This window comes from Gadus macrocephalus, chromosome 23 (assembly GCF_031168955.1).
Source record: "Gadus macrocephalus chromosome 23, ASM3116895v1".
Classification (NCBI taxonomy): Eukaryota; Metazoa; Chordata; class Actinopteri; order Gadiformes; family Gadidae; genus Gadus; species Gadus macrocephalus.
The window spans coordinates 4,218,402-4,243,917 of NC_082404.1; the positions used below are offsets into that span (position 1 = coordinate 4,218,402).

Below are 25,516 nucleotides of genomic sequence, written 5' to 3' on the forward strand. Positions count from 1 at the left end.
GCATTCAGCTGTCACATCCTACTAAATCTGAGTTCACATCAAATAGCATGTGGCCTGTTATGTTTCAGCCCATATTTTATCCATATTTCAGACCTTATGTCTCTGTTTCCAACATCATAAATGTGCCATTTCAAACAGGGAAAGAATGGCCTCGTCGTGCTGAATTTCTCAGCAAATGACTTGGCTAAGGAAATACTCAGTTGGAGGTTTGACATTTAACACTTTTAAAACGCCATACATCATTTCTACTTCTAGAAATCAATTACACTTAATAAGTACTTTTCCGCTTCAGATTTACACAATGACACACTTCCACGCCTTCCAGCTCTGGAATAAGAGCGCCTTCCTCCTACTGTCGCCCGCGATCTGCCAAGTACGCCCGCACCTCTCTTTGTGGACCCAAACACATTCATTCAGCACCGTCATTCATCTGGGCTGTAAGTTCTAATAAGCACTGCTTGACGTTTATACATTGATACACTTTCCTCTTGCTCGGAGCCATCTAATACTACCACACAGTCTTTTATTGGTGGCCACCAGCAGCTGCTCCGAACAGCCATGGTGAGCTGCAGGGGCGGTCAAGGCCCTTGATAGTTGAGCTGAGAGAGAGAGAGAGAGAGAGAGAGAGAGAGAGAGAGAGAGAGAGAGAGAGAGAGAGAGAGAGAGAGAGAGAGAGAGAGAGAGAGAGAGAGAGAGAGAGAGAGAGAGAGAGAGAGAGAGAGAGAGAGAGAGAGAGAGAGAGAGAGAGAACACGAGAGCCGGTGCTCCCCTATCTCGTGATACGTTTACCTTCAGGTCATTTTTAAACCACCGGGTGGCAGTAGCTCAAATGGTAGTTGACTGGTAAATTGATAGTCTGGCTCACGCCAGACCTCATCTCAATCTGCATTGAGATGAGGTCTGGGAACCACACATTAATTTTCTCGTATTTGAGGCGTGGTTTACGATTGCCCGGAGCCGTTCATTGGGCTCTACGAATGTCTATCATATGAGTCTGTAGGTAGCTCATAGCCAATCAAAGCCTGTTGGTAGCAGGGCAAAGACATCCTTCTTGGTAATGAAAGCGTTTAACGCCGGAAGTTGCTATTTTTTCAAAATAAACCGTAAACTACAAGCTTCGGTGTGTTGCAATGACATCGTCATCATCTTGCCGTCCCTCCCCGTTCTGTGGTTGGTTGCCTATCTGAGACGAAAATCGGATCCTTCCAGGCCATTTCACGCCTAGCAGCGTGAAATGAAATTGCACGCAAGGAGGCATGGGTATACCCAGGCTAGTAAACTGAAGGTTGCTAGCTCGATCCCCGGCTCCTCCTAGCCGGGGAGTGTCGAGGTGTCCCTGAGCAAGACGCCTCACCCTAACTTATCCCGACGAGCTGGCTGTCGCCCTGTGTGGTTGACTCTGCTGTCGGTGTGTGAATGAATGGTTGTCAGTCTTTTTGTGAGTAAGTATATTTCGATGAAAGCGTCCTAAATGCAAAATCCCCTAAATGTTAATGAGAGAGCGTGGGAGTGAGCAATCCCCTTTCTTCTGGTACGTTTACCTTCTGGTCGTTTTTAAACCAACCACCTTCCCCGGGCTGCCCGGGACAATCTGGCCTCAGGTGTGTTGTAAGGAAAGGAATTCTGGCCTCAGGTCTGTTGTTAGGGAAGGTATTCTGGCCGACAGGGATGCAGGAGGGGCAGCTTGTCCACCACGGCTCGGCAACACGCTGAACTCCTTCTCCCTACCTTCTGTTTTTGTGCAGACTTTCAAAGTGTTGGCTCAACAAAGCCTGCACTTCCTGTTTGTCCTGGCTGGCTCTTTGATGGCGGGAGTGAATAACCCCCCCCCTCTTTTCGCTCCGGTGCTAAGAACCCCTTTCACCTCCCAATCCCGGTCCCGCTATCCTCATAGGGGTCGCAGTCACAACGTTATTCTAACCTTTGACTCCTTTTAAAATGTTCCCCGGTTTGGCTCAGATGTCCATAAGCCGAACTCGAGCGTTTTCTCAGTCCTGCTTGTCCCGTCACCCGGGACAACGAGAGAGAGAGAGAGGGAGAGAGGGAGAGGGAAGGTTGTGGTTACGGCCTTGATGTGGTCCAGATCTGAGTGCGGCCGCGCTGCGCGCCCTCGGCACATTCTGGGCGGCTTTCAGCGGAACCTTGGCTGGTACTCCCCCTGCGGACGACACCGTCGGCTGCACGCGGGAGGCACGGATGAAAGGCAGGCGTCAGTCGCGGGTTAGCGCGGGTTCGGAGTGCTGTGTAACCTAGCGCCTGAAGGCTCGCTAGCTGGCGGCTAGCTGCCTCATCACCACACACATCAAATGGGTCTGTGGCGGGGGCTTGCAGTGACAAAAAACTGGGACAGATAACACGTGTGTTCGCGTGCTTAAAATAAATAGGATGTAAAGGGAGGGAAGGTGTGCGTTTTCTTTCTTTCCTTTCTGACGGTCTTGATTCCCTTCCTCTGTTCTGCAGGGTTTCAAGACAAAAAACGGATACATCGTCGTAGCCGCCGGAAACGACAAGCAGTTTGTCAAAGTGTGTCACGTACGTCTCTCACACACAAACGCACGCTCACACACACACACACACACACACACACACACACACACACACACACACACACACACACACACACACACACACACACACACACACACACACACACACACACACACACACACACACACACACACACACACACAAAGGTACAAATTCCTATAAATGCAGAGTGAACTAGAATGAACTATGATGAGCTCCAGCACATTGTGGTCCATCTGGATCAGTATCATGCAGCCCAGACAAACCTTTGTGGGGAAATTTATGAAAATAAACTCTGTGTGTGTGTGTATAATACAGGTACTCCACCTGACAGAACTAACAGAGGACTCAAACTACCAAACCAACAAACTCAGAGTGAAACACAGAAAACCTCTGCTACACATTCTATCCCAGAGGTAATACACACACATGCTCAACACAATTTATTCTCTCACATACACAAACACAGACACACACACCCAAGACAATTATTTCTCTTGATGCACGCATATGCGCACACACGAACACACACACAAATGCAAAATCATTGAGTCACACACACAAGCACACACATCTTAACTTGATCACAGACACAGTCAGGCGGCAAAACACATAGTTACAGATACACTAAACATCGTCCCCTCCAGATGCTCCAACCACCAATTAGGTGGGAGGTTGCGCAACAACTTGCCTGTTGTTTCCCATTCAATCCAGAGCCGCCTAGCGCTCTGAGACCCCTAGTGACCGCCCTGGGTACGTACCCCAGGCTTCCAGACGTCAAGACATCCGTATACACTCAGGCGATAGAACAGGCCAAGTAACCTGCAATTAAATAATCTGCTAAAATTGATTGATTATAATTGATGAAACAACATTTTAGATCAGAGAAAAATGCAAAAGATCATTATCACATTGTTTGTCTTTCTGTCTCTGTTTGGCTCTCTCCCAAACATCCATCGTAGGTTCCTTGAGATGGATACAGCTGATTGGCTGAGGGAGTTTGAGGGGTCAGGTGTTCCCGTTGGACCAATCAACAGCATACAGGAAGTGTTTTCAAGCCCTCAGGTCAGTGAATTACACCCCTCTTCGCTTGGGGATTACTCTGCTCGTTTCTGGTTTATACGTAGGAAAGAATTACACCAGGCTTGAAACTAGACAGCTGCTCCCACGGCAGAAATCCCCGCCATGCCACAGACATTCATGTGCTCACGGTGTGTGCATACCTAGTGCTGTTGTTTACATATGCAGTCTGATTTGCGGGTTTCTTTTGGTCCTCCTTTTGGTCTTTCTATAAATATTTCTACATCATTTATATGTATTTGATGTAACACTAATACCTCACACACACGCACAGACTGTACACCCTCACTCACTCCCTTGCCTTAAATAAAGGTAGGTACACTTAATCATAACACCTAAAACCAGGAGGATGAAAAGATAAACATGAATTAAAAACGTTGAATTAGCGTAAGCTAGCGCCGCTGTGTAAACATGTCATCCATGAATGCAGGGTGAGTAGCAGACCATGCTAACGTGTTTAGGGGCGTCCTGTTTGTAATGGAGCATGCTGGCCAGTTAGCCAGTTTTCTTATGTAGCTAATGTAAACACCTCCGTCATCTGGGAATGTGTGACATGTGTATAGCACCAGGCAGGCCCACATTGAGTCGACCTACTTACAGTGTGTGGGTGTTGTGTATGTTTCCCATATGATGAATTTACCGAGCATATCGTCGCATGCGTGTGCACGTGTGTGCACGGTTGGGTTATGAAAACAAAGAAGCATTGTGTGTGCGTGTGCGTGTGTGTGTGAGGGGTCTTCACAAGTTCGACTCACCCGATCCCTAATAGTCCTGGGAAATTAATTCCCAGGATCTGCTTGTACCCGATCATTAGTTTCATAGATTGATACATGCGACCCGTTTGTGTCTGAAACATCCAACAGCCCCCCTGGAGCAGGTCCTGCTGTGACTCATCTCCATGGTGCTGCTCCATAGGGTTTCCCTATATTTCACACTCTTACTCTGGGGCGACAGTAGCTCAGGATGGAGAGTGGGTTGGTTGGTAACCGGAAGGTTTCTAGTTTGATCCCCGGCTCATCCTAGCTGAGTGTCAAGGTGTCCCTGAGCAAGGCACCTCACCCTAACGGCTCCTGATGAGCTGGCTGTCGCCCTGCGTGGCTGACTCCGCCGTCGGTGTGTGAATGTGTGAATGAATGGTTGTGAATCGCTCTGGATTAAAGCGTCTGCGAAATCCCTTAAATGCGAACGTTAAATGTCCTGCTCTTGCCGTCTGATCCTAAGGGTCAGCCTGCTCATCATGCACGTTGCTCAGCACTTCCATGGGTTTCTCTGCTGACCTCACTCATCACGGGGCTTCTCGTATCCACTCTGAAAAATACCCATAATGATCAACCGGATATCGCGGCACAGAATGAGACCCGACCCTGAGCCCATTGACCCTGATCAGATGTGGACCCTGACTGGTAGGGGTCCCGGGTTGGGACTTGGATGCTAGGGTCCGAGTAGACCCACGCAGGCTTCTAGTGTGTATCTGTCTCCATTTAGGCAAGGCAAGGCAACTTTATTTATATAGCACTTTTCATACACAAGGCAGACTCAAAGTGCTTCACATATAAACATTGTCATCCAATAAAATAAAATAATAGATAAGTAAAAGAAAACATATGCAAAGAAAAAAAAAAAATAGAAAATAAAGGCAAAGTTAAAAAAGCTTTTTAGAAAGTGCAATTTAAGATTTAGCAGAAAGCTAAAGCAAACATAAAAGCCTTCAGTCTTGTTTTAAAGGTGCTCAGAGTTGGGGCAAGTCTTAAATCCTCTGGGAGTTTATTCCAGCTATTTGTTGCATAGTAACTAATAATTTACCTATTACCTATATTTACCTATTTCCATCAATATTTTTCCAGCTTCATTCCCCTCCTTCCATGGTCTCGCTCTCTTTCCTTGCTGTATTTGATGGAATAAAAACAAAACCTTAAAGATTTGGTTGATAGTCACGTTCCACAATCTTTAAACCAGCCCCTCCCCCTTCAGCAGTTCTGTTAATGACGGCCTATTTGTTTTAATCAGGACCTACTTGTGGTATGTCAATTCTCTCTCTCTCTCTCTCTCTCTCTCTCTCTCTCGGGATGTGCGGTTACGACATCAAGTATTGGTTTTCCCTATCAAACCTTCACCATTGTGTGGTTGTCTACAGTAGTTCTACAAATGGATGTTTGACAGCGGACGGACACCATACACCATGGGCTGGGCCAATGTTCCAGTACGTGGATGTAGGATGGATCCATGTGTGATTGGTGGATGGATGGATAGAGGAGCAGGTGAGATGGATGGTTGGCTGACGAATCTGGAGCGATGGATGATTAATCACCGGATGGATGGTCTAATAGATGTATTGTGGAGGAGAATGAGAGATCCCGGACCATCCAGCATGGCCCACAATGAGTTCTGGAGGGCTTGTTGTCCAGAAGGCTGGCCACCACATTAGTCTGGCTCCCAAAGTCTTCCATTGATGTGGCCAGCAAGAGTAGAATGTTAAATATGTGGGTATGTGTATGCGTGCGTGTTTGTGTGTTTGTTTAATGTTTGTGTGTCTGTGTGTGTGAGAGAATGTGCCTTGAGGACTACAGCTTTCTGCACCACCTGCCATGGTTGTGCTATAACGATGAGTCAGTATGTTTGTGTGCATTTGACCTTGTATGTGTTCGGACTGTCTGTGTCTGTTTATCGGTTTGTGCGTGTGTGGGTGTGGCATGTGCCTTTGTCTGTTTGGTAGCATCTCTGCCCTTATATGTTTGATTTTAAGATTTTTTCTGGCCTATTCTGTGACAGAAAATATAAAGACAAAAATAGAAATGTTTAATTCTACAGAATAATTGGCACCTTCTTGAAAATAAATGAGCAATTATGTCCAATGTTGTGTCAATTTATTATAAAGCTCACTATTTAGCCCTTGATGGTCATTCTTTTCTGACAGAAACAGGTAGAGGTCGGCTATCATGCACACTGATGTCTACAGGTTAGGCTGCAGACATGAGGCATAGAACCCAGATCTGTTGAGCTGGGAGATTCACAACATAGCCAATACCCTATTGACTGGCTGAAAGAGGAGGGAGAGAGGTGAGGTGGCTGGAGTATGGAGGTTTCAATGGCAGCAAGTTCAAGTATGACTGACATGGAGAACGACGGACTGACTCCACTTATGTACGTTGTCAACTTTTCACCCTTTTCACTAATGAGTAACAAACACAGTGACCCAGCTGTCAATTACACACGGATGATTTTGGACAAACATATTCATTTTTTTCTGTTCTGTTCTTATAGTGGGGTCACATTTAGATGGTTCTCCACATTCAGAAGGGTCATATGTCAATAGTTTGGACTCTGTCAGATCAAGAACCAGAAATAATCCATGTCATTAAGGGATTATGTTAGAACTCCTTCGGGGTTATAGTTATTCCATAAATGCCAAATACCAGAAGTTTACAATGTATTAATAATAGACCATAGACCAATGGCCAATGCTGTAGTGTAATTCATCCATCTGATCTGAATCAGAAGGACCAATAACACTAACGCACATAATATACTTATTATGACCTTGAATGGAAGAGCAGGACATCTGTAACATTTTAGGCATGAACATAATAACAGTTTTTAAATAAATAATAAACGATATCAGCAGTTGTCCTCGGGTCTATAACTTGGGCCACTTGGTATTTTTATAGTGCCTAATGATGTCAGATTCGGTTTAGCTTGTTTAAGGTCATGTGTGGGGACGGCAGAGATTAACCAAGCCACACTCTATGATTCATGTCAGTGACTCCAATGACAATCACTGACTTGGGTTCCTCCTTTAGTGGTTGCTGCTAACAGTTCTGTAAACACCTCAGGCCTACCGGCTGATATTTGATGGCTATTTCTAGACCTCTAGACTTGAACCACATATTCAATGTGGGGTGAGTCAGTCAGTAGATTTTATTTGATCCAAAATAACTTTTGTGGATCTTGCACAAGGTGGGCTTTCCGCCTGAAGTCAAAGACCTTATTACCCTGAGATTATCCTGACCCAAACGTGACTTTCCAAAGGAGACGATAAATGATCCAGTTGTACTCTGTGTTGAATTAATGGTCCATAACTCTTCATAAAATCTCATTGAGCCTGATTCAAAGAGTATCTTCAGCATTTAATTTAACTAATGACTGATTTCTTATTGCACTCCCTTATGCAATTTATGTAGTCCGCAATCAATGCCATGAATCAGTTCAGCATTTGAAGCTCTGTTCAGACCGGATCTTGGCAGCCATAATGTAAATGTATGGTAATCCAAGTCAAATTAAATCTTCTGCTCATTCTCAATTCTAGAAGCACTCGATTTAAAACGCGACGTGTGTATAAATACAAAGTTAACAGTATTTATCCTTACAGATGATTTGTGTTTGGATGAAAACACAAATCCTGCTTTTCTCAGGCAGGGGGAACGAGCGGGAATTCCACTTACGTGGGTTCCTACTGGTCATCGTCGGTTGGTCCTTCTTCCTTCTCCTGCCGGTAATCTAGGAGTGAATGTGTGAATGTGTTTTCTGGCTCTTGAAGACGGGCCACTTGAGGTTGTGGGCTCTGTGCTCGAGGGCATGAGGTGGGCGACGAAGGAGAAGAAGAACAAGGAGCAAAATGGCTGAGGCCAGAGCATTTGAACACATAAGCAGTAGTTGTTTTGTAACCGTTTCAAGGGCCTGCATCTGGTTTCAACATGTAACCAAATTGGCTCTCTTGTAAATTCACCCCTGTACTTTATGTTGGCAGACGCTGAGGGGCGAAAAAGACAGAAAATATTATCTTTCATACAGATGAACCCGTGGCTCGTTACCCTCCCCTCTTTAGATCCTCCTTATGAGGCAATAAACATCTACAGCCTTTTTCAAATAAAATCACCACCGCACTCCATATCGCCTTACATAAACAACGGATAACGGGCAGGGGTGAGCCGGCACGACGTGGCCTACAGTCCAGCAGACCTCCGCCGTGTGATTCCAGCTCCGTGTTCTGAGCCCCCGGGTTGAAATGGAGACTGTGGGTCTTCAATGAGTACCATGCCACATGTGAGAAAGATGAAATGGATTCAAACATGCTTACTTCCTCTTCCTAAGAGTTCAAACCCCTGTCTCTGCAACACCAATTCCACACGGCTTCTGCCTCGCTCTCGCCTTCCTCTTCCTCCTCTTTGACCTTTGGTTCCCCCCCCCTCACCCCCACCGACATTTGCATCTCGTTGCCCTACTACGGGGCCGACCTTTGACCTCGTCTACCAGTCCTACCCCATGACGTTTGGCTGATTTTGATCCTAATCCACAACCTTCCTCATCACACCTTCATTGCATACGAGTGTGAATACGAGATGTCATGGATGTATGGGTGCAAAGGTCCACAGATGAAAAACTAAGAGTAACCAGTCTAATTATTTGTTGGTGTCTTCAGCACGTGGTTCCATAGCGGACATTTACCAGGTATCATTAACCGCCATAGTCTCTCTCTCTCTCTCTCGCTCTATCACTATCTCCCTCTCAGGCTCTTCGGTGTCCAAGTGGCCCTGACAGCCCTCCTCTGTCAGTGCCACTTGGCTCTGGCATGCTGCTGCTGCTGGTGGGTGTAGTAGGTGGAGGGTGGCCGGTGGGGTGGGTTTGAGGTTTTCCATGGTTTTGGGTTTAGCTGCGCCTAATCAGGACGGTAGTTACAGCAGCCCTCTCAAAAACTGGGGCCTGGAAGTCATTATCTGGAGCCCCCTCTGCCCCCCCCCCCCTAACCCCCTTCACCCCCCCCCCCCCCCGCCTACACACACACAGCCCCTTACCCACACTGCTCTCTTTCAGTGTCCGTCGCTCTCTCTCTCTTGCTCTCTCTCGCTCCATGTCTTTGCTGTCGACACTGCTTCTGTTTTTTTTGTGCTCAGCTTTGTGTTAAGACTCATGCTCTCTCTTAAACGTTGGCTCCATTTTTTTTTTTTCTCAACTTAAGGTTTATTTTCTCCCGATAGCATGTGTCTTTTATTTGTTGCAATTTTCATTCGTTTGTTTGTGTAAATTGTGTATATTGTATGTCAATCTTCGCAACTTTGTGTTCATCAAAAGGGAACTCACTCTGGCGTGAAACACCTCAACAGACACATTCACATTCAGACACGTTTATATACACGCACACAGACATACACACGCCCTGAAGCCTGCAGTTGTGTGTGCTTATTGTTATGTATTGGTATTTGTGCGTCTTTGAGTCCAGTGATCACGACAGCGCAGACGAGGCTCACTTGATTTAGAAGCATTAACCTGAACCTCCTCTGAAACACAATATAAATCAGACCCTTCTCCCCCCACACACACACACAAAGACTCTCACACAGGAACACACGCACAGACAAGCAGGTACAACGCTCACACACACTCATATACAGAAACAGACGCACACATTGCTCCCACACACTTTTCTTTCCAGCCAGCTGTATTACCGTGGCACGCTGTGGACCCAGGAATGCGTGTGAATTCGGGGTGTATTCTCGTCTTCAGAGAGAGAGAGAGAGAGAGAGAGAGAGAGAGAGAGAGAGAGAGAGAGAGAGAGAGAGAGAGAGAGAGAGAGAGAGAGAGAGAGAGAGAGAGAGAGAGAGAGAGAGAGAGAGAGAGAGAGAGAGAGAGAGAGAGAGCACGCGCTTCACTGGGCCACCCTGACCTGGGGTCGGCGTCCCCTGTCCTAAGACACGGAGCAAGGCCACTGCCAGGACCTCTCACACCAGGAGGGATGAGATCTGAAATGACGAAAGCTATGTCGGCGGGGGGGGGGGGGGGGGGTTATCGTGATTTGTCTGCCGTCACAGCGCGCCCCCCCTCCCCACTCTTGGCGGAACACTGAGAGGGTTTAGAACCGAGGCACAAGGTCACCGTGACGACCAAAAGCCCCCAGCCCTAGCCAGTCTGGAGCATTTTAGGAAACCATCCGTCTGCGGCGACGAGTGACGGGAGGAGGTGGAGGAGGTGGAGGAGGTGGAGGAGGAGAGGAGGAGAGTTTGTAGAGAGATTGAACGAGTGCAGAGGGAATGGCGCTGGGAGCGCTCGCCAGAGCTTCCACCATCCAATCAGAGGGAGGCGGAACACGAGCCAATCGGTGTGCTGGATGTCACCCGTGGCGAATGGTATTTCTTGAGTGACTGATTATCTGAGGAATACGGAAGAGGATAGGGCCACATGTGAATCATTTTTTTGTTCTGGGTTTAAAGTCTGAATTCAGATTTTAACCTCACAGGCTAATGTCGGAAAGTTCCTCAGAGGCTACCTGTAGGGAGCCAGGTTCAGGGAGAGTCACTATGCGACGGACAGGATGGGAACCACACGCTGACCAAAGAAGTTTTAGCATGTTCCCGTGGTCCCGTAGACGAAGAGGATTCAAAATCATGTTAATCACATGTGGCCCTAACCCTCCTTGGTAGAGGAAGGCATGAATTCATTGTGCTTTAATTATTACTACATAGATGACTGTTTCTTCGTCATTATTATTTCACTGTATATAATGGCCAAGTTATGCTGCCCATTTTATTATATCGTTCACTTTGGAAAAATCAAATCCATCATTTAGGGAAAGTAATCCCTTCTGATTAGAGATGAAACCAACCATTCTGTAAAGGTCAAACCTCCATGTTGGGATGTAAGGGTTCTTCAGTATCCCGTACAAGATCCAAGCCAATGGGAAAGGTGCGATATGGGCTAAGCTAATCACAAGACTGATTAACCAATCCAAGACCCTTTTGTTGCTTTGGGTATACTATGATAGCCAGATGGTCTCTTGGTGGTCTCTACAGACCGACGTTCTTATCCAATGTATGAGCCAATCAAAGGCCAACAACTTTGGAGTTACTTTCTGTCGACGAATGTAATCTGATAATACGCATTCCATTTTCTGCCTCATAATTCCCTGTAAATACCAGTGTAATGGAGACCGATGTCTTTGTTCTTTACTAATCATCCATTGTGACACTCGAAATAAACATAGTTTATGTTTTTGCTTCACCACAAATTCACCTCGTGTTATCACTGGCAAACGTAACCGTCATCATGCGTCTCTATGAGTGGGGAAAAATATGTTTGTACAACAGGCGGTTTCCTCTCTCTCTCTCCCTCTCTCCCTCTCTCTCTCTGCCTCTGTCTCTGTGTCTGTCTCTGTCTGTCTGGATAACATGAAGGAGTGTATCCTCCCGTCTGAGCTCCTGAATCTCCTCATGTCTCCAGTGGCAAATACCTCTTACTATCTGTGGAACTGAAAGACATATTTACTGCATGTTTAAATCCATCTGCCAAACAAGATCACACCCTGTTTTCCTGTGTGTGTGTGTCTGTGTGTGTGTGTGTGTGTGTATTTGTGGTCAAATGTGCAAATGTGTGTTTGTATGACCTTGTGCGTGTGTTCAGTATGTGACCTCATTGTCTTGCATTCCAGATCAATCAGGAAGACTAAGGGGACAAGTGGGAGAGTGAGGGATATAGATTAGGAACAAGGAAGAGAGGGATGGACAGACGGCTGGATGTGGGGGGGGAAAGAGGAAGAGCAGGTTGAGTTAGAAACCGAGGAATACAAAGAGAGTCAGTTTTTTAGCAGGAGACGAATGGATGGTCGTCCTCTGAGGAGGTCGGAGTAGCTCTGCAGTCCATGACTCTTCCCCTTCATATAACAGAGCCTTCAGTCTGTCAGCGGCCCGGGAAAGAGCTAGTGTCTGTCTACGCCGGACCGGGCGGTTGAGTTTCTTTTTCACGTGACGTGGTGAAAAAGAAACTCAAGGGCCTTGAGAGTGTGATAAGTCTCTACCTTGTCATGCGCTCGCTCCGGCCCTGCGTGTGTGTTGTTACAGCTGGCTCCACCCCCACGCTTGTTCCCCTCTTGTTTAATTGGACGTAGGTTAAAGGAAGATGGACGGCGTGACGGTACCTCTGAAAAGAGGCTCCCCTTCAGGAAGGGGGCGATCCGGATCGCATTCTGTTAATGGAGTGAATGAAGTCTGGAGTGAAGTGGCCCCTGAGCAAGACACCTCACCCTGACTGCTCCCCACGAGCTGTCTGCTGTCACCCTGCGTGGTTGACTCCGCCGTCGCTGGGTGAACTGGTGATTGAATGGTTGGAAGTTCGCTTTGGAATGACGCATCAGCAAAATCCCCTAAAATGTAAAGTCATGACAAGCATGCGACTGATGCCTTGCATCATTCCCTCTCCTGTCTTTGTGCTGTACCTTGGCAGTGGGGGGTGAAATATCAAGCACTCATTTGGAGCTGTGCGAATGGCCCTGCAGTCCCTTCTCTGTTGGCGCATTGGAAAGAATTGTCAATATACACATGTATGACGTGTACTATGTGCGCACACGAGCCTCTCTGTGTGTGTGCGCTAGTCTATCCGCTTGTGTCTTTGTGTGTGCCGTGTGTGTAAGAACCATAACTCTGGGAGCTGTCTTCATATTAAATATCTGCTATATTAATTAGGTGTGTGCTGTTCACCGACAGAAACTCTCAGTGCTGTCGTCCCTTATCGAGGCGAGCGGGGGGGGGGGGGGGGGGGGGGTGGGGGGAGGGCAGAGAGACCCTGAGAGTGGACGCCCTGCCACAAGAGTGAAATATTAGTTTACAGAGCCGCAGATTCCTCAGGTGGTCGGTCCAAACCGCTACTCCTCAACGACAGCTGGTCTCTTAGCACTTAGTTTTTCCTGCTGGGCTAACAAGAGCTTCGGATCGGTTTGCTCCAGCTTCATTAATCATCCCAACCGTGACAGGCTGTTTGGGTTGAGGAACCGGTCCGGACCGTGTATAGAACCAGGAGGGTCCAGCAGGCGGGACCTCTCACAGAGCGCCTTGACGCATCGGCGTTCCCAAGGAAACAGATGTCAATATCTCCTTTCTTCTCGTTTTTTTTCCACTTCTCCCCTCTTCCCTCTTTCTAGCTTTCCTATTTCCTAACCTTCAACCAATCAGACCCCTAGTCCCTCTTTTTGATGTCTCTTTAATATAAACCTTTTGGAATTGCGTATTGTCATCGGGTTCTTACATATATTGTCCTGCTGTTGCCGTTGACTACCAATGATATTCCTGTTTACTTCCTCTTCCAACACCAAGAAGCACACCCCTGCCCCTGTGTTATTGTAGGACCTGTTGCTGGGCAACGTTCTCCCTCTAAGTCCTAACGACTTTGGGAATTGATAGGGTCCACAGTAATTGAAGCGCGGCTGCTCGTTAGCGGAGCGAGGTCACCGGTACACAGCTGCACCAGAGGAAGGAGGGAGGGAGGGCTGGAGGGACAGAGCGACGGACTGATGGATGGATGATGGACGAGTCAATGGACGGATAGACGGTGGATGGATGAATCAATGGATTGATGGAAAGACGGACGGATGGATGGTTGATGGACGAGTCAATGGACGGATAGACGGTGGATGGATGAATCAATGGATTGATGGAAAGACGGAGGGATGGATGGATGGATGTAATAAATTCAGTCATTTCTGTTGTATTTGTACAGATCAGAGTGTATTCGACATGACTCATTATGAATTGCTGTCCTCGTCCAATGCCCTATGGCCTGGGCAGCATAGGGCAGGATGTGGGGCTTCCTCTGTCCGGGGTTCGCGTTTGACCATAGATGGCCGTGGGATATGTAATTATTTTTCGGAACAACCATTCATCATTTAAATTGATTCCCTTCTGAGCATTATAGAGAGCTGCCTGGAGGCGATTATTCCGATTGTGTTTCTCTTCAAACAGTCACAGCAGATTCCTGTAGACAGAGGCGCCAAACAGCGGCCCTCCTCTGGCCCCTCCAAGTCACCCAGAGTGTGAGAATGGAGTTTGACATTTTGCAGCTATGCAAATAAAAAATAGAAAGACAGGGGAAATAGGTAAAATCAGGGGTATGATAATTCGGCAGTAATAACATGACATTCCTCCGAAATCTTGTAGCATGAGAACTTTACGCGTGATAGCGGGACTTGCTTGCTAAGTGCTTATCAAAACTGCTAATAACTCCTAACCGTCGTCACAATCACATCTTCCCGACCAAAACTCAAACTCGCAAACGAGCATGTTCGATCACTCAAGTTGAACAATAAAAACACACATTTGGCCATACATCAAATAACCAGAACTTTTGCTATGCGAGGTATGCCACTGGAATTTTAGGTTTGGATATTTTAATTTGATGTGTCTACCGTGGCGCTCGTAGCTCATGTTTTCTCTCGTTTTAGGATCAGTATTGGGCTTTTATATCGTGACGTCACAATCACAATAACCGCCTCCACTTTAGAGACAGGGGAGCACTGAAATGTTAGTTATGATGTCGTTAGTAATTATGTTTGGTTAGTTGTTAGTTTCTTAGTCATCATGGGGAGACATAGTTGTGTTTGGAACTGCCACCATTTTATTAAGTTTTCATTGGCCCAGGTTACGTTATTTTTACATTTATCTTGGATTTGACAGTATTGTAACCGGAGTAAATCCTGTCAATATGGTGGAGTTTGGGGCTCCCCGGTGGTTCACCGGGTAGAGCGCGTACCATTAAGGCTCCGTCCATACCGCAGTGACCCGAGTTCGATCCCTGTCCGTGGTCCTTCGCTGCATGCCCTCCCCTCTCTTTCTGTAAAGCATAAAAAAGCAAAAATTAAATCTTACAAAATTATATATATATATATATATATGGCGGAGTATCGCCAATGAAAAACATGAGGATGCATTGTGATGCACAAGCCTTATTTTATCGCCCAGAAAGGCATGGTCTTCCTGAACCATCACAGGGACTTTGAGAGGAAGGCAGGGCAGCAACGAGCTCCTGTTCGGTAGCAAGCTTCTTTCTACATCGTTTTCCTTTTTTGTTGGCAAAATCATGGTTGAAAAAGCAGCACTCGACGAACATCTGGAAAACCACGGAGGGGAAGGGATTTAATGACAACCAGGTATTAATAAAAGTACAGCAGCCCCAGTAGAACACGTATGAACGTGTGTTGATCCATAGTCTCATTACACACAAGCATGTACGCACGCACGCACATGACAAACCAAGTTAGTGCTTTGGATAGTGTGGTTGGTTTGAAAACAAGTTAGATTGTAATCTTGTGGTGTTTTATTTTATACTATGTAGTCGGAACCGTGTCCCTCTTGATCTGCTGCCCTCACACATAAAGGCACTCTGGGTCTTCTAAATGCTTTGTCTGTAACTTAACAGAACAGGTTTCATTAACGTTTCGTAACAGGACCAAGGAATAGAATGCTACCGGATTTCATGACAACAGTGAAAGCTGAGAATTGGACTTGATGTTTGGATGCTCCGCTTTTGTTTTTTTATCGTCATCTGATGAATGCCAATTGCCTCTTTCAAGTTTCATGCAAATATTGTCATGTTATCAATGTCCACTTGCTCAGTTGCATGTCAGAGGAACAATATAATAATCATGGTGCGAAGGCGATAGAGTTACATGGAGACCGAAATATTAATAAGATGAGGGGTTTTTTTTACTTGAAAGGTGAGGATTACCAAATTAGGAAGGAAATCTGCAAAAAGGTGTTTGAGTCGTTTGTGACGGCCACCGAGATGCTGAGTTACCGAGAGGGCAAAGGAGCGAAGGGGAGATCAAAACAGATAGAGTGAGGGCTGGTGTTTATATTCATTCAAAGGCACACAAATAAGTGAATCCTTCACAGGGTTGTAAAAACCTAAAGGTATTAACCCAGATTATCACGTTATCCGAGTAGGAATTCATGTGATGGCAAGGCACTTCGGAAAAGCAACACAGCTCTGAATCAGAACCCTGCCAAATTGCCATTCCAGAACTCCAGATTCCAGCGGGGAAGCACGTCCTGTCTCATATTAGTTCCCGAGCAGACGACCGGCATGATATCGGACACGCTAGTCTCTCTCAGAAGAGCCTTGTCACCATTTAATGTTATTGATCTCACCAACTGTGACGGTACTGCTGACACTAAGCACTAAATGGCCAACAAAAACCCTGTGGGCTTATTATTCACAAGACTAATAATCGTCTGAATAATATTCATAATAATAATATAAACATGGGCCTCGCTCCGAATGAAATGCATCTTAAATATATTATAATGAAAATAGAAATAGGATTAATGTTAATAGTGAGATAGAGACATCGGTTGCTGGATGGGCGCTGAACTTGTGAACTTGTACTTACACAACAGTCTGTCCAGCCGGCCACTGGTGGACTTATAAAAATGCTTCCTGTCTATGAAAAAAAACTGGGATGATGACCTCATAGCCCCGCTGCCAAGACCAGCTCCATCAACAAGGCCCTGATCTCCCTCTGACCCGCCTCACCCCGCTCTCTGTCTGTCCGTATCCCTCTGTCTGTCCATCATTCCTCCACCAAAAATGTTCGATTGGGGCTTTAGAATGCATTTTCCAAAAGTGTATATGCTGGTGCCAATGCGTGCGTTTGTATGGACGTATGTGTTTGTGTATCTGTTTGGGGAACAGTAAGAAGCAGATGTTTGTCTTGGGGCCAAATGTCTCCCAGGTGCCTCTCTCTCCTTCTGTCTCTTTATCTTTCTTTCTTTATTTCTTCCCCCCCCCTCCCCCCCTCCTTTATTTTCCTTACAGGTTGAAAATGAAGATCTAAGGGTCAGTTAGGGACAAACACACACACAGAAAATGAAAAGGCACAAGCCAGTCCATTATTATATTTTATAACGGCTTGTTAACATCACTGGTAATATTCTGAATTGCTCATAAAGTACAGTCATAACGTTTATTGTAATGAAATGTGTGCCCATATTTGCCCAAAAAAACATTTCTTGACATTTATTACATCTGAGAGGATTTTTCGCTGGATAATGGAAGCATCCTCTTTTTTCATAGTAGAATTTAGCATCTTTTTTTTGTATTTTTACAATATTTTCACAATGGTCAAACCAAATTAGATTTTTAATAGACTATGAAACAATTTGTACACGCAACCGTATCAAATCGTTAGAGTTTTAGCTTAGTCCAATAGGAAGCAATCCAATAAAAGAGGTATTAAGTGTTGGGTTACTTTAAACGTCTCGGACAATGTTTTTTAATTGCGTGTCAAACATTTATTTGAGCATAACAAACAGCTGCTAAACCGCAGGAGAGAAACTTGGAGCCATAATGCAGAAAAACACATCTCAGCTTGATAACAAAACTCGTAAATCCTCTTTTTTATCATTTGAGGTCAGGTCTTTGGAGTAATATCAAAGTCGTTAATTATTTGGGGAACGATATAAATACTTCAGAACGAACAAGGAATTCACCTTCCCTTTTTCTGACATTTCCGTTATCTGACCAAAAATACTGTGAGTTTACTACCTTGTAAGTCATTTATATATACTGTTTGTGGGCCCTTTATGAAAATGTGTAAACAGCGTGTGCATCTGAGAGGAGAGGGAGCGGTTGTTAAAGTGTGTGTCATCTGCCCTGTGATGAGTCACAGTCTGAAAAACATCAGCAGCTCCTAATGAAGCAGGAATCCATTTCCTCTTCTCCCTGCTGCCCTCCCTTCCTCCTCTCCTCTGTCCGGACGCCCATCTCTCCCTCGCCTATCCCTCTCTCACTTCAGCCCTCACAGACGAGATCCAGCTGACTCTTTTCCTCTCTCTCTCTCTCTCTCCCCCCACCCAACTCCCTCTCTTCCCCAAACCAGTCTCTCTCTCTCTCTCTCTCTCTCTCTCTCTCTCTCTCTCTCTCTCTCTCTCTCTCTCTCTCTCTCTCTCTCTCTCTCTCTCTCTCTCTCTCTCTCCCCCACTCTTCTTCTCTCTGTCTCTCTCTTTCCCCCACTCTTCTTTTCTCTCTCTCTCCCACCCTCTGTCTCTCTCTCGGTCAGTCTCTCTCTCGCGGTCTCTGTCTCTCTCTCTCGGTCCCTCTCTCTCGGTCCCTCTCTCTCGGTCTCTCTCTCTCTCTCTCTCTCACTCTCTCTCTCTCTCTCTCTCTCTCTCTCTCTCTCTCGGTCTCTCTCTCTCTATCTCTCCCCCACTCTTCTTTTCTCGTTCTCTGCTACCCTCTCTCTCTGTCAGTCTCTCTCTCAGTCTCTGTCTCTCGTTCTCGTTCTCTCTCTCTCTCTCTCTCTCTCTCTCTCTCTCTCCCTCCTTCTCCCTTTCTCCCCATCTCTCTCTCTCTTCTATTCTGTCATACCCCAGTATATCCTGTTTTATTCTGTTATAGTATTGTATGTGTATGTATTGTTATGTTGTGTAATATCCTGAGTTGTCCTATGACTCTGATATCTCCGTTCTCTCCTGATTGCCTCTGATAGGGATTGCAGTCGCACCTGGCTAAGCCCTCTCCAGTGACCGCTTGTGTGATCATTGCCTGTAATTTTCCGCTTTCTACCCCCACATCCGATAGGGCTTCCAAAAGGTAGGCTGGCTCCCTGTTAAACCTCCAGGGTCCAAACTCTGGGCTATCCATTGGAGGATAGCCCATGTACCATATAGGCAACTGATCCACAGTGGAATGGGCTGAGCTGAGCAGGTCTCTGTAACGATGGAAGTGGAACACATCCAGGAATGGGGTCAAGAATAGATAGGGCTCGTCATTGTACTTTCACTCTCTGTCCGACGCTTTTCAGACGGTGTGTGTGTGTAGTGTGTTGAATCGAGCCACTTCCTGTGTACATATGTTCGACCAGGTACCAGTGTGACTATAGGTCGCCTATAGTCAACCTTTGCGTCAACCCTGTGTTTAAAAGACTTTCAATTTGATAATGGCTTCCGGAAACAACGGCTATGAAACACAGGCATGGGTGGAACAGGAATTTAAGTATGGTCATGAGAAGGACAGTCTTCTTATGCAACGCCAAGACATTTGGAAGCCATTTTGGAGTCTTTCGGTAATTGGTTCAAAGGCGACTTTCAAAAGCAGCGGCGCTAAACATTTAGTATGTGATACTCAAGTTTAATTGATTTCTCTAGTGGTTCCAAACCTTAACAGAAATCTCTTGCATCGGCAGAGTGGCGTCTGGAACGCCTCAACTTATCTGCCCTCCCCCTACTCCCACTCTCCCCCTCAATCTCCCCCTATCGTCCCCCCTCCACTCTGGGCTCCTCTCTCTCCGCTCCACCCTGGTCTCTCCACTCCACCCTGGTCTCTGCTCTCTCCTCTGGTCTCTGCTTGCCCCTCTGCTCTCTCCTCTCCACCCTGGTCTCTCCCCTCACCCCTGGTCTCTGCTCTTCCCTCTAGTCTCTGCTCTGCTCTCTCCCCTCTGGTCTCTGCTCTCCACTCTGGTCTCTGCTCTGCTCTCTCCATTCTGGTCTCTGCTCTCTCCTCTCCACTCTGGTCTCTGCTCTGCTCTCTCCATTCTGGTCTCTGCTCTCTCCTCTCCACTCTGGTCTCTGCTCTGCTCTCTTCCTCCACTCTGGTCTCCTTTGCTCTCCTCCGCTGTCTTCCCTCGACTGTTCTCCCTTCCACTTCCACTCCTATCCTCTGCTCTGTTAAGCTTTCTCCTCTCCTATTCTTTCTAATCTCTCCTCTTCCTATTCCATTGGTGTCATGACACGGTTTGCCTATAGAGGGCGCCAGTGTTCCACCCCTTCTACATAAAGAAAGGGTGAGAAAACAGAAGAATGAATGATCAAAGAGAGTTATTTTTTGTTTCATCATCAGCAGTTTCTGAATACATATTCATGACAACATTATCACAAGTATAATGTTGATGAAAGTCTCTCAAGAAGTTGGTTCGCTCAAGTGCCCCTTTAAGATAATCACTGTGCAATGAGACCCATAGCCTTGGAACTCCTCTAGGACTTTGTAGTACTCTTTGAACGAGGAGTCATTTTGTATCCTATACTTCACTGATTGAACTGATTGAAGTGCATATATGATGTAGAGGAAACACTTCATACTTGACGCGTGAAACTTGGAGGGATGATTGGTTGACTTTAAAACAAAGGTGTCAATCTTTTGGTATCTTGCGATTAGATTTTGATACATAGGGTCACGATTTGAGCCAAAATATATTCTCAATTCAAAACAATTCCCGAAGCATAGGGGCACTAATCTATTGCTGTCCGCTGTGTGCTTGGAAGGTGGTGTGGCTGATTATGGCATGCAAGCAGAGTAAAGTGTCTGATGTAAGATTAAATAATTGTTATATTTGAAAAATTATATAAGTTGATTGCAATAACGTGAACACAAAATGCAAACCTAAGTAAAAAAGGTAAAATTTTACTGCAGGGAAGTTCTGAATTGGACAACTATCGCGATTCTTCCATGAATACATACTTATTAGCTTAAATTTCATGGCCCAACATAGGGTGGGAGAGGATTTTACTTCTGCCTCGAATAGTTATGGAATCGTTACTTTAATACTTCTGTCCATATCAATGGACAGAGGATGCTTACATGTAACACCTGTGTAAACCCTGCTGTGACAAGACTCCACTTGCGTCTTTTCACTGCAGGCTTATGCTATGGGTGCTAGCATCCTCCACTTCTTACTTTCTTCAGCATTGCTTTTCATCATTAATAACACTTCTGCCTCTGACGAACACCCCCACCTCCATCATCACCACCACCTCCATCACCCCCACCTCCATCACCACCACCTCCGCCCTGAAAGTGAGAAGGTCCTGTCTCACTCACTTGTGGTGTGCCTTCTAGGAACACCACAACAGGAACTAATTATCCAGAACATCTTGTGTCTCATATTAGACTTGTTGCCCATTATTACACGGCACGGGACAAAGCCGTTGAGGAAGGTTGGGACGGCTTACAGAACGGAGGTCTGAAAATAGTTTGGTTTTTGCCGCTCTAATCAAATGAAAATGCCTCAGCGGTCTTTCCCATGGGGAGGACTTGGCAGCAGAGAAAAAGAGAAGAGGAAGGAATGCAGGCCTCCAATTAACGGGTGACAAGAGAGAGAGGGAGACAGGACAGGAGTGAGTATAACGGAAGCAAAGGGATCTGTTTTAGGAGATAAGGAAAAGTATCTCTTTTGGGAATTGTATCAGTGACCTGCTGGTCCGACGTCTTCAAATGACACTGTTTATTATAAGCATGGGCGGGCGCAAACAAACTCACACAAACACACAAAACTTGTCAGGACCTACAGCACTTAGAAAGCATTCAATTCCCCTGTGATCCTCGCCTATCTCCCCCATGCATCCTCACCCTCCCCCCCATCTTTGGTTGGGCTTGAGTCTGTGAACCTCTCCCTCACACCCGTCTCTCTGTCTCACCCATCTCTCACTAGCTCTTCTTTCTTTCTACCAAATCCATGTGCTGCATGAGATATTGTATGTGTGTGTATGTGTTGGTGTGTAGGTTGATGCATGTGCTTGTGTCTGTTGCTTAGTTTCTAAACATTGTTGAGGGGACTATAAGTAAGGATGCTTGCACGGCCCCTGAGTTGATGAGGTGCCCTTGCCATGCCTGAACAAATTAAATGTCATTTTTATATTATATTATGTATCAGAGATTAACCTCTTTTCGAAAATACAATAGACTGATAATACATTTTACTGCACGCACATGCATCATGTAATAAATGATACAATATGGGCCATACAACATGAAACAAAGTATATCAGAGATGTATCACAAAGAAAGTTGAGTTTCTAGTGAGGCCTTAGAGTTATGTTATGTTTTATGTTGTAACAGAAGGGAAAAGTGGCAGTGTAAGTAAACCCCCACCAAAAAGCTGTCTACTATCCTCCTCCATAAGATATTTTATAATAACATCTTGTTAAGCCAATGCATTCTGAAGCAGTGTCCAAAGCCTGGTCTTTGTAACTGTAACGCTTTATATTAAGGTCCTTGTAATAAGCCTTTGTTAATAGGTAATAATAATCTTATTATATGCTTATTAACATTCATTGGTGTTAATAAGACTATCTATAAGTGTTAATAATAACATAATAAACTAGTTTATTGTGAGATTATAAGACTTTTATAAGCACTTATATATTTTTTTTTAAACTATTTATTGATAGCTTAATAACATTAATAATAGTTTCTTATAGTTGTTAATAAAAGCATTACAAAACCATTTATTGAGTCTTACTAACCTAACCCTAACCTTACCTATTATGTCAATGTTAAACCTCTACTTAGCATTTTTTATGCTTATTAAGGTTAATAAATACTTTTAAACTGCTAACCATGCATTTTGCAGGTATGGGATCTAAAGCGGGAACCATGCTTATTTTGTTTAATATGTCCTTTAATATACACTTATTAACAGTTAATGAGTACTATATGTTATCAAGGTTGATAAAATGAGAAATAAAAAAGACATACTGTAAATACAATGTTATGGCGGTGAAACACCGCCTAAAAACTTCAAAACTTTAATGAAAAATATTTTTAATAAATAAAAATATTTTTTAAATAAATAATAAACATTTAATGAAACGGACTATACAAATCTGAGTCCGGCTTCTCCTTGGCCTCGGGATGGTTGAGAATCCTTCTGGCTGGTCTTTCTTGTTGCTGTCTAAAGAAACACTAAGAACATTGGCCACAATAGACAGTTAGCAGACAGGTTACAATAAGCATTAAGCCGTTTAGACATGGATTCATGACACTACTGTTAGAATTAGATACGTTTGTACCTAGTTTCACATGATAGCATAGGCTAAACGTTAGCTCAAATGTAGCACGCCAAAGCCTCTGAAAGAAAGTAATGTAAGCCAAAAGAGTTCCCTAGCAAACAGCTATCTAGCTAGAACCAGCTACCGTTACTATGGCATTACATTCTTAAAGTTCCCATGGCAATGTTTGCCACAGTCTACTGGGTAGGCAGACCCAGTGGATTTTTATTATTTTTTTACATCGTTTTGTCATGACATATGTAATTTGCTGCAACTGCCGCTTCCGCTCTCTCCGACGCCATTTCTGAAAAATCCAACGCGCAATGATTCTTGGGATACGTTGGGCCGTGAAGGATCCAGTGCCCTGTTCCAATATCCATACTATCCGTGCTTACTAGCCTAAGTTTAAGTACGTAGGGCGTTCCGATTCAGATCGGGCGAAAATAGGTGTACTGAAAGGAGCCAGATGGTGTACTCAAAACGGTCAAATCGCGAAGTGTGTGTCGATGTACACTTTTCGTACTCAACGGCAGCCATCTTAGCTACGTAGCGGAAGAGGGCAGGGCCAGGCTGAGCCAACGTCGGTGCATTTTCCACATAGCCTACATTAATAGTCATTTTGTAGTTTTTATAGCTTTTTATAGCTGCTAGGAGTAAAGAGTTCACCGTTCAAAGCAGGATGTTTATTGCGGGGGAGGAGCCGCGGTGGCAGTCGTGATCGTAATTTCCGGTTAGGGCACCACGGAGTATTCGATTTGGAACAACACTGAAATCTGAAAATTGGCGCACTTAGTGAGTGCGGATAGTGTACTTCGTTTAAGTGTACTGATGGAAGTATGGATATTGGAACGCGGCACAGGCCCCCAGGAGCAGCGCATACTTCCGCAATCCACCAGTGCCCGGCATAATAATTGTAAAATAATAATTGTTGTCCAGATTGCAGGAGTGTAATTTAAAGATCACATATAGAGAATCATCGGGGTGGTTATTAACTTATACTTCCATGGTAAACAATGCGACAGCTCGCTCAGACCTCTCGCTTATGTTGCTACAATGCTAACTATGCTAGCTAACGAGAATATTTCTGCATCCGGCACGTCATGCACTAGGGCGTGGCTAGGCGCCCATGATGCGGAAGCAAATCTCTCCTTGATGTTCCCCTGCGCCATTGAGCAGTTTTCAAAGGAATGAATGGGCAGCCATGTTTAAGTCCGCTGTCCTTTCTTTAATGTGTCCATGGAAGGATCCAGCCGGTTGACTGGGAAAAGAAGGCTGCATTACTCTGCCGCATTTGAAGGAGCCTTCGAAATAGGACAGCCTTGACGCGCCGCTGTGACGCAAGCGGTCTTCAATACAGCCTTCGAAGGACGCGTCCCCTGAATTGAGACGCAGCCTATATGAGGCACAAAACAGATCAAACTCACTCAACATGTGCAGACTTATTAACCTTAATAAGCATTGTTCCCGCTTTAGATCCTGTACCTGCAAAATGCATAATTAGCATTTTAATAAAGGATTTATTAACCTTTATAAGCATAATGCTTAGTAAAGGTTTAACAATGACATAATAGGTAAGTTAATAAGACTCAATAAATGGTTTTTTAATGCTTTCATTAACAACTATAAGAAACTCATGAAACTATTATTAATGTTATTAAGCTATCAATAAATAGTTAACAAGTTTTTTATAAGTGCTTATTAAAGTCTTATAATCTCACAATAAGCATGTTTATTATGTTATTAACACTTATAGATAGTCTTAACACCAATTAATATCAATAAGCATATAATGAGTGTCTTATTACCTTTTAACAAAGGCTTATTACAAGGACCGTAATATAAAGCGTTACCCTTTTGATTTGTCCATTCATGGGCCTTAACACAAACATCCTCAATTTCATCTTGCAGACTCCCAAACTGCTGGACAATAGTTCAATGCAGACACTGACGTATTAGTATGACACCCCACCTGTGCCCCGGCTGAGATGGTACACAGATAAACACACTGGTTTTCTCACATAAGTAGGACTCTTCAGTAAACATACACACAGGTACACAAACAAACACACAAACATCTACTCATATACACAGCTTTTACCTTTCCGCATACAAATACAATCTTTCTCACTCTCTCTCCCCCCCCCCGCTCTCTCTCTCCCCCCCTTCTTCCCTCCGCTTGTCTGTCTCTCATGCACTTAACATAAACACAAACACACACATTACATTCAAACACACTTCACAGATACTCAAAAATAAACAAGCACTACCTCCCCCCACACACACACACACACACAAACACACACACACACATACACAAACCCGGTACCACACGATTTTGTGCTAATGTCTCTGCTTTTTCGACTTCTGAAGGGGGGGGGGGGGGGGTGCACCCT

General features: G+C 45.0%; 3 protein-coding genes across 6 annotated transcripts in view; all 3 read left to right on the forward strand.

Annotated features, from left to right (window-relative positions):
- inhbaa (inhibin subunit beta Aa) overlaps nucleotides 1-25,516 on the forward strand; it is a 79,345-nt gene that overhangs the window by 46,474 nt on the left and 7,355 nt on the right. The window lies entirely within an intron of this gene.
- Nucleotides 1-25,516, forward strand: part of sugct (succinyl-CoA:glutarate-CoA transferase) — a 50,023-nt gene that overhangs the window by 15,490 nt on the left and 9,017 nt on the right. For 2 of the 4 annotated variants that reach the window (XM_060044730.1, XM_060044731.1), the window contains exons 10-12: nucleotides 2,461-2,532; nucleotides 2,845-2,942; nucleotides 3,489-3,591. In XM_060044730.1, coding sequence (XP_059900713.1) covers nucleotides 2,461-2,532; nucleotides 2,845-2,942; nucleotides 3,489-3,591 — 273 coding nt within the window. Of the gene's footprint in view, nucleotides 1-2,460; nucleotides 2,533-2,844; nucleotides 2,943-3,488; nucleotides 3,592-5,740; nucleotides 6,534-12,478; nucleotides 13,094-25,516 lie in introns of those variants that run through there. The other 2 variants (XM_060044732.1, XM_060044733.1) reach the window with 2 other exon arrangements.
- Nucleotides 23,045-25,516, forward strand: part of LOC132452244 (cytochrome c oxidase subunit 4 isoform 1, mitochondrial-like) — a 213,294-nt gene continuing 210,822 nt past the window's right edge. The window contains exon 1 of the mRNA XM_060044734.1: nucleotides 23,045-23,062. The gene's annotated coding sequence lies outside the window, so the exon portion shown is untranslated. The remainder of the gene's footprint in view (nucleotides 23,063-25,516) is intronic.